General features: G+C 42.6%; 1 protein-coding gene across 1 annotated transcript; it reads left to right on the top strand.

The window, feature by feature from the left end:
• The first annotated feature begins 2711 nt into the window (after positions 1-2711).
• On the top strand, positions 2712-5170 carry LOC134620333 (protein NLRC3-like). Its single transcript, XM_065470096.1, has 3 exons — positions 2712-2771; positions 3010-3214; positions 3366-5170. Exons 1-3 carry the CDS (start codon positions 2712-2714, stop codon positions 5168-5170), a joined length of 2070 nt encoding a protein of 689 aa, XP_065326168.1.
• Positions 5171-9511: the final 4341 nt, after the last annotated feature.

Raw genomic sequence — 9511 nt, 5'->3', positions numbered from 1 at the left:
GAACTAGTTTTTCAGCATCACTCTGAGACAGGATATTTCTAACTTTAGAGATGTTGCGCAAATGGAAGAAAGCAGTCTTACATATTTGTTTAATATGTGCCTTAAAGGACATGTCCTGGTCAAAAATGACTCCAAGGTTCCTCACAGCATTACTGGAGGCCAAGGTAATGCCATCCAGAGTAAGAATCTGGTTAGATACCATATTTCTAAGATTTTCAGGGCCGAGTACAATAACCTCAGTTTTATCTGAATTAAGAAGCAGGAAGTTAGCGGCCATCCAGGCCTTTATGTCTTTAAGACATTCCTGCAGTTTAACTAATTGGTGTGTGTTACCTGGCTTCATGGATAGATAGAGCTGTGTATCATCTGCATAGCAGTGAAAATTTATGCTATGTCTTCTAATGATGCTGCCTAGGGGAAGCATGTATAATGTAAATAGAATTGGTCCTAGCACTGAACCCTGTGGAACACCATAATTGACCTTAGTGGGTGAAGAGGACTCTCCATTTACTTGAACAAATTGGAGTCTATTAGATAGATATGATACAAACCACTGCAGCGCAGTACCTGTAATACCTACAGCATGTTCTAATCGCTCTAATAGGATATTATGGTCAACAGTATCGAACGCTGCACTGAGGTCTAGCAGGACAAGCACAGAGATGAGTCCACTGTCAGAGGCCATAAGAAGATCATTTGTAACCTTCACTAAAGCTGTTTCTGTGCTGTGATGAGCTCTGAAACCTGACTGAAACTCTTCAAATAAGCCATTCCTCTGCAGATGATCTGTTAGCTGTTTGACAACTACTCTTTCAAGGATGTTTGATATGAAAGGAAGGTTGGAGATTGGCCTACAATTAGCTAAGACAGCTGGGTCTAGAGATTGCTTTTTAAGTAAGGGTTTAACTACAGCCACCTTGAAGGCCTGTGGTACATAGCCAATTATTAGAGATAGATTGATCATATTTAAGATTGAAGAATTAATTAATGGCAGGACTTCTTTGAGCAGTTTTGTAGGAATGGGGTCTAAAAGACACGTTGATGGTTTGGAGGAATTAATTATTGAAGTTAACTCAGAAAGATCGATTGGAGAAAAAGAGTCTAACTTAACATCGATGGTACTAAAAGTAGCTGTAGACGATATTACATCTGTGGGATGATTATTGGTAATTTTTTCTCTAATGATAAAAATTTTATTTCTGAAGAAGTTCATGAAGTCATTACTAGTTAACGTTAAAGGGATGGTTGGCTCAGTAGAGCTCTGACTTTTTGTCAGCCTGGCTACAGTGCTGAAGAGAAACCTGGGGTTGTTCTTATTTTCTTCAATCAGTGACGAATAGTAAGATGTTCTGGCTTTGCGGAGGGCTTTCTTATAAAGCAGCAAACTATTTCTCCAGGCTAAATGTTGATCCTCTAAATTTGTGACACGCCATTTCCTCTCCAGCTTACGAGTTATCTGCTTTAGGCTACGTGTTTGAGAATTATACCACGGAGTCAGGTACTTCTGATTTGAGACCTTAGTTTTCACAGGAGCTACAGTATCCAGAGTCGTACGTAGTGAGGAGGTAAAATTATTAACAAGATAATCGACCTCTGTTAGAGTAGCGTTCAGATAGCTGCCCTGCTCTATGTTGGTACAGGGCATTGAAGATGATAACAGTGGGTGGATTATATTCTTAAACTTAGTTACAGCACTTTCAGAAAGACATCTAGTTTGATAAAGTCTACTTTCCACTGCTTTGTAATCAATTATTGTAAATGTAAATGTTATCAGGAAATGATCAGACAGCAGAGGGTTTTCAGGAAACACTGTTAAATGTTCAGTTTCTATGCCATATGTTAAAACAAGATCTAGAGTGTGATTAAAGTGGTGGGTGGGTGACAGATGTACCCTTAGGCCCCTCCTCCATTCAGAGATGGTCTTTCCCTTTTTATGTAAATGGCCTCCTTGACTCCGCCCTCAAACCAGCGTTCACATTTACTCAGGACCTTCTTGATGTGATGTTCTTCTGCTTCCCTGGCTGCTGTGTCTGTGGGGATGGTGTTTGTTCTGTGTTGTAGCGTCCTGATGATGCCCAGTTTGAGCTCCAGTGGATGATGAGAGTCAAACCTTAGATACTGATCTGTATGTGTAAACAGAGTGAACCTTTAAGACCAGCTGTGTCACGGCCAGGCGGATCAGCTGCACGCTGATCAGCACTCTCTCTGTTTCTCTCTCTTCCTCTCTCTCGCCAGGGCGGAACTCATTGTGGGTTCACGCCCTTGGGAGATGAGACACCTGGGTCTCATTAAGGTGACCAGCATTTAAGCCAGAGGTGACTGCTGTTCGTCGCTGGATTGTTGTCTACCATGCGTTAGTGAAGTCAAGCTACAGGAAGTTAGTTAAGAGTGTTTTCCTGTGTGCGTCGTACTTAACCCTGTCTTCCTGTCTACAGAGCTTCCTGGATTTTTCCCCGTGTGATTCCCGTGTGGCAGTGTCAAGTGTGAGCTTGTGATCGTGTGAGTGGATATTCTGAAGAACGCGTGTTTCCCCTGGACTTCCCTGGAGACCCCTTCTCCCCTAACTCAGCTGTATATAGCGCCCCCCCCCCCCCGCCCCCCACATATTCCTGTATATACACCTGGTGAATTGTAAATAAACCCTTCTTGTGAACATCAGAACCGGAATCCTGCGCTTGAGCGCTTCCTCCAAACCGTAACAAGCTGTCTGCATGATCAACTCGGTCACTTATAACATCTCCAAGTTTCTGGCTTTGATCATCAACCTGTTGGTAGTTCAGCTCTGAACACCAGTGAAATGTTTCTCCCACTGAAATCACTGCATTCATATAAGCATAATCAATGTTTTGGGATCATGGGGTTGTGGACAAAGTCTCAGTTAATCATATAAAGTCAATCTTACAATGGGTGAAGAGATCGTGGATGATATCCCCATTGATCATAAAGAAGTGGATGTTGTGTAGACTGAAGTTCAGAGTGGTGGCTCATTCATAAAGTATTCTGTTCCAGCGGCTGGAGGACAACATCATCACCTTTGTGAAGAACGAGCTAAAGAAGATCCAGAAGGCTCTGAATCCAAATAAACCCCAGTGCTTGGAGTTTCAGAGGAAGGATGATGAGCAGAGGAGCAGCAGCAGAGAGGCATTTGTGAAGATCACAGTGGACTTCCTGAGGAGAATGAAGCAGGAGGAGCTGGCTGACCGTCTGCAGAGACGTAAGAGGATTTATCTAAAGATTTAAGCTGCTGGATAAATGAGACACCTGTGACACCAGTGTGTTCAATCATTTCTCAGTGGGTCAGAAATAGTCATCAGCATTTTGTAAAATATGATTGTTGAAGTTGTATTATTATTATTATTATTCAGATCTTCCAGCTGCAGTTTATCATCGTAACCTTAAATCCACCCTGAAGAAGAAGTTCCAGTGTGTGTTTGAGGGCATCGCTAAAGCAGGAAACCCAACCCTTCTGAATCAGATGTACACAGAGCTCTACATCACAGAGGGAGGGACTGCAGAGGTCAATGATGAACATGAGGTCAGACAGATTGAAACAGCATCCAGGAAACCAGACAGACCAGAAACAACAATCAGACAAGAAGACATCTTTAAAGCCTCACCTGGAAGAGATGAACCAATCAGAACAGTGCTGACAAAGGGAGTGGCTGGCATTGGGAAAACAATCTTAACACAGAAATACAGCCTGGACTGGGCTGAAGACAAAGCCAACCAGGACATCCAGTTCATATTTCCATTCACTTTCAGAGAGCTGAATGTGCTGAGGAAGAAAAAGTTCAGCTTGGTGGAACTTGTTCATCACTTCTTTACTGAAACCAAAGAAGCAGGAATCTGCAGCTTTGAAGACTTCCAGGTTGTGTTCATCTTTGATGGTCTGGATGAGTGTCGACTTCCTCTGGACTTCCACAAAACTACAATCCTGACTGACCCTAGAAAGTCCACCTCAGTGGATGTGCTGCTGATAAACCTCATCAGGGGGAAACTGCTTCCCTCTGCTCACCTCTGGATAACCACACGACCTGCAGCAGCCAATCAGATCCCTCCTTGGTGTGTTGACATGGTGACAGAGGTCAGAGGGTTCACTGACCCACAGAAGGAGGAGTACTTCAGGAAGAGATTCAGAGATGAGGAGCAGACCAGCAGGATCATCTCCCACATCAGGACATCACGAAGCCTCCACATCATGTGCCACATCCCAGTCTTCTGCTGGATCACTGCTACAGTTCTGGAGGATGTGCTGGAAACCAGAGAGGGAGGACAGCTGCCCAAGACCCTGACTGAGATGTACATCCACTTCCTGGTGGTTCAGGCCAAAGTGAAGAAGGTCAAGTATGATGGAGGAGCTGAGACAGATCCACACTGGAGTCCAGAGAGCAAGAAGATGATTGAGTCTCTGGGAAAACTGGCTTTTGATCAGCTGCAGAAAGGAAACCTGATCTTCTATGAATCAGACCTGACAGAGTGTGGCATCGATATCAGAGCAGCCTCAGTGTACTCAGGAGTGTTCACACAGATCTTTAAAGAGGAGAGAGGACTGTACCAGGACAAGGTGTTCTGCTTCATCCATCTGAGTGTTCAGGAGTTTCTGGCTGCTCTTCATGTCCATCTGACCTTCATCAACTCTGGACTCAATCTACTGCAAGAACAACAAACTACCTCCTGGTGGTCAAAATTATTTAGCAAACCAAACCTACAGTTTCTCCACCAGAGTGCTGTGAACAAGGCCTTACAGAGTCCAAATGGACACCTGGACTTGTTCCTCCGCTTCCTCCTGGGTCTTTCACTGCAGACCAATCAGACTCTCCTACGAGGCCTGCTGACACAGACAGGAAGTAGCTCACAGACCAATCAGGAAACAGTCCAGTACATCAAGAAGAAGCTCAGTGAGAATCTGTCTGCAGAGAAAAGCATCAATCTGTTCCACTGTCTGAATGAACTGAATGATCGTTCTCTAGTGGAGGAGATCCAACAGTCCCTGAGATCAGGAAGTCTCTCCACAGATAAACTGTCTCCTGCTCAGTGGTCAGCTCTGGTCTTCATCTTACTGTCATCAGAAAAAGATCTGGATGTGTTTGACCTGAAGAATTACTCTGCTTCAGAGGAGGCTCTTCTGAGGCTGCTGCCAGTGGTCAAAGCCTCCAACAAAGCTCTGTGAGTACATTTGTGCTCATGTTTATTTTTAAAATGTTGATTAAAAGTGGTCATAGATTTCTTCCATGATAGATCTAAAAGGTCCTAAAACCTGTTACTTAAAAAAAAAAAAAAAAAAAAAGCTAAATGGCCTGTATTTGTATAGCGCTTTACACATTCAGTCATCCACCCACACACACATTCACACAATTATTGATATATATTGATATTTTTGTTCTAGAATTTATTAAAATATCAACATTTTTGTAATTTGTGGTATTTTTTGTTTATTCTTAACAGGAACACAGTTGAAAGTAACTGCATTGTTGGGATTGTCTAAATGATTAGTAGGAACTACTTCTTCCACCTGTCACAGTAATGTGTGAAATACAGCTGTAAAAATGCTTCACAGCTGACGTGTGCTTTCTCACTCAGGTGATGATCATAAGCGAGTCATGTGTGAAGATATTTCAGCTCCACAAACTGCCAAGATGCTAGTTGTGAGAAATGTGGCAAGGGTGACAACCTCGTCCAAAACAAATAAAAGTAAATCTTAACACAGAGTAGTGCTGCAGGCAGGTACTCTCCCTGTATAGAGGGAGGAAATATGGAGCTGGCAGTGTTGTATAGCACGGTTGCTGAATTTTGTAAAGTGACTGAAATCCAGGCTCTGGGTTTTTCTGTCTATGTTTAAATGATGGGAATTCACTGCATCTTTAAAACTACAAATCCCATTTGTTCAAATTGTAGAGCATTTAAAGTTGACTATGGACATCATAGATATATTTTAAAAATATACAGTGTAAAAACAGCAGCTGTTGGCTTTAAACAACAAAAATACAACTCAAAATATTTAATATAAGAAAGAGAGAGAAAATAACACCATTCATCCATCCATTTTCTTCCGCTTATCCGGGGCTGGGACGTGGGGGCAGCAGCCTAAACAGAGAAGCCCAGACCTCCCTCTCCCCAGCCACCTCCTCCAGCTTGTCCGGGGGAACACCAAGGTGTTCCCAGGCCAGCCGAGAGATATAATCTCTCCAGTGTGTCCTGGGTCTGCCCCGGGGCCTCCTCCCCGTGGGACATGCCAGGAACAACTCACCCAGGAGGCGCCCAGGAGGCATCCTTGTCAGATGCCCGAACCACCTCAACTGGCTCCTTTCGATGTGGAGGAGCAGCGGCTCTACTCTGAGTCCCTCCCTGATGGCTGAACTCCTCTCCCTATCTCTAAGGGAGAGGCCAGCCACCCTTCGGAGAAAACCCATTTCCACCGCTTGTATCCGTGATCTCGTTCTTTCGGTCACTACCCACAGCTCGTGGCCATAGGTGAGGGTAGGGACGTAGATCGACCGGTAAATTGAGAGCTTTGCTTTTACGCTCAGCTCTCTCTTCACCACGACGGACTGGTACAGCATCCGCATCACTGCAGCCGCCGCACCAATCCACCTATTGTTCTCCCGCCTCCTTCTCCCATCGCTCGTGAACAAGACCCCGAGATACTTAAACTCTTCCACTTGGGGCAGGAATTCGTGCCTGACCTGGTGTGGGCACTCCACCCTTTTCAGGCTAAGGACCATAGCCTCAGATTTGGAGGTGCTGATCCTCATTCCCACTGCCTCATACTCGGCTGCGAACCATTTTGATTATTAATTGAATATTTTAAAATTCAGGCTTTTTATGTCATACAAAACATCATATTTTCTTATGATGTCTCGTATTGATTCTGAAGGAATAGTTTTCATCAGTATCGCAGATACCAGCCTGAATTTTACTTTGTATTGGATCAGAAAGGAAACCAGTGGCATCACACATCACTTACAGCAACTTCAGTACCACTTCATTTTAATAAACTGGGGGGAGGTGCACCAAGATTCAGTATGAGATAAAAAAAAATTTTTTACCTTTAAGGTTGGACAATAGAAATCTGTTGTTGTAAATTGGAAGAACAGGTCATTTAAAAGTCACTGCACTGTATTGTTCAGGCCCCTTCAATCTGTGATCGCTGTTGCTTTGCATTATAAATGCTACTATTACAAAACTCACAAATATTAGTGTATGTGTGTGTTATTGGGTAATAAACCAAAAGAACAGAGTCTACCAGCACCTCACTGATTTCTGCTTAAAAACAACAAAAAAAGCAATAAAGCTCTGATTTGTTTTGTTGATCTTGTTTCCCTTCCCGCTTGATTTCAGACTGAGTGACTGTAACCTGTCAGACAGAAGCTGTGAAACGCTGTCCTCAGTCCTGAGCTCCCAATCCTCCCGTTTGACAGAGCTGGATTTGGGTAACAACAGCCTGCAGGATTCAGGAGTGAAGCTTCTGTCTGCTGGGATGAAGAGTCAATACTGCAAACTGGAAACGCTGAGGTCAGATCAAGCAATATCAATTTTTTTTCATCAGTTAACGTCATTTAATCAATTTCATTTGGAAAAAATTAACATTGTGTGTATGTTTTGTTTTTTTTAATGAATCCATCCAAGTCACAGTAAACTGCCACATTTATCTTTTGTAACATAAGGCAATAAGGATTCCAGCATGTCCTGAAACAGTGTTGAAATATTGTAAATGTAGTAGCTCCTCATGGCACCATGAATATACTTTAACACAAGTGTTTCATGTCTTCTTGTCATCATTTTCTCAGACTGAGTGGCTGTAACCTGTCAGACAGAAGCTGTGAAACGCTGTCCTCAGTGCTGAGCTCCCAGTCCTCTAGTCTGACAGAGTTGGACCTGGGTAACAACAACCTGCAGGATTCAGGACTGAAGCTTCTATTTTCTGCAGTGGAGAGTCCAAAGTGTACACTGGGAATTCTCAGGTCAGGATTCAGTCTTTTCTTATGATGATTTAAAACCTGAGTCACATCGATAAATGGCTTACTCATTTACAACAGACATGATTTGTCAAATCATTTTATATCTAACCCAAAGGTCCTGTGTTTTACTACTTTACTACCGCCTAATAGTCATCTAAGAAAACGTATATGTTCAAGTTTCAGCACCAAAATACTAATCAGATTTTTTCCCTGGATCATGTGTGTACCCTCCTGGTTGGAGCTCTAGCAGCCTGTATCAGTGAATGTGACTTTAAATGAAATTGCTGCCCCTGTCAGGAAGAGGTCTGAGTGACAAACAAAACAGCAAATATGAGCACTGCATGTGTCTGAGACGACACAGATACAGACCTGAATGAGACACTAACTTTGTCTCTGAGAGATAACTTTTATTATTAAATACACGTCATTTCTCATCTGTGTAGAGAATGTAGAGTTTGACATGCTAATATTACAAGACGCAAAATCACACTGAGTCACAAAGAAATTGGTCTGGAGCATTTATGGTTCAGCTGATGAACTTGTTCAAATAAACCAGTGATTTTACACAGAAACAGCACAAGTGAAACTTTTTCAGGGGACTTACCACTAAGCTACACCTCACTGCAGCATTAAAAACTGTTGATCGCAGTGAACACATTGTTATTATTCTCACACATTAACATTATTCATGTACTTACACAGGGTCTTCTGCTGGGACCAATTCTTTTGATGTTATAATGTCTGCTTTGTATAATGTCTGCAGACTACAGTTAGATAGTGACATCAAAATGTATTCACTTGAATTACTGTCCACAGAGTATGAGTCAGATAGATGGAGACTATAGATTTAGTCTGAATGGATAATCAGTGTAAGTACACTAGGAGTAAAAGGACATCTTTAAACAGCCTACACCTGGTGTGGTAGACCCCAGCCTCTATGGACCATGTGCTGCTCTGATTTATTGCCTGTGCTGTCTTTCAGTTCAGCTTTGTCGAGCCTCTGGTAGGATTTTTGAATGTCAGACACTTTTTTTACATGACCTGTGTAAAAACAAATCAGTAAACACATTAAGCTGAAGAAAGATGCACAATTTGAAAAGTGGGGCACAAAAAAAATGTTGCTGCTTTCTGGAAAGTGCGTCTAAGAAGACCCAATGGAGAAAGTGAAGAAATAAATCAAAGATTAACAAGAAGAAAATGGCAGAGGCAGTTTCTCTGGGACTGGCTGCAGATGGGGCAAGACTCTAAAAGCAGGGATGATTGGAGAAAATGTAAAAAGGCTATATGATAAACCAGGAGATGAATACTCTGGTATTCTGGGGATAGTGGGAGTGATCTACATGGGACATCTCCCGTGTAGATCACATGTTCAGTTAAATACATGCGACCCAAATGACCATCAAACATACTGCTAAATTGTTCGAGGAGGACAACTAATAGTTCTCTCTGACTATGTGTTATATTTGCCTCCAGAGCCTTAGTATGGGCAGAAATCTGTGCCATCAGAAACTGAATTTGAATAAGTTAAATTTGAATTTGAATTGCTCGGATTG

The sequence above is a fragment of the Pelmatolapia mariae genome, linkage group LG3_W, assembly GCF_036321145.2.
Source record: "Pelmatolapia mariae isolate MD_Pm_ZW linkage group LG3_W, Pm_UMD_F_2, whole genome shotgun sequence".
Taxonomy (NCBI): Eukaryota; Metazoa; Chordata; class Actinopteri; order Cichliformes; family Cichlidae; genus Pelmatolapia; species Pelmatolapia mariae.
Note: the sequence above shows the minus strand (reverse complement) of the source record. Positions and strands in the feature narration are given on the sequence as shown.

Bases quoted from the DNA above. Each gene is read 5' to 3' on its own strand.
- LOC134620333 (XM_065470096.1), top strand. From the start codon at position 2,712: ATGATCAACTCGGTCACTTATAACATCTCCAAGTTTCTGGCTTTGATC. The intron at 2,772-3,009 runs GTAGTTCAGCTC...ATTCTGTTCCAG, and splicing joins CTTTGATCATCAACCTGTTG to CGGCTGGAGGACAACATCAT. The intron at 3,215-3,365 runs GTAAGAGGATTT...ATTATTATTCAG, and splicing joins GGCTGACCGTCTGCAGAGAC to ATCTTCCAGCTGCAGTTTAT.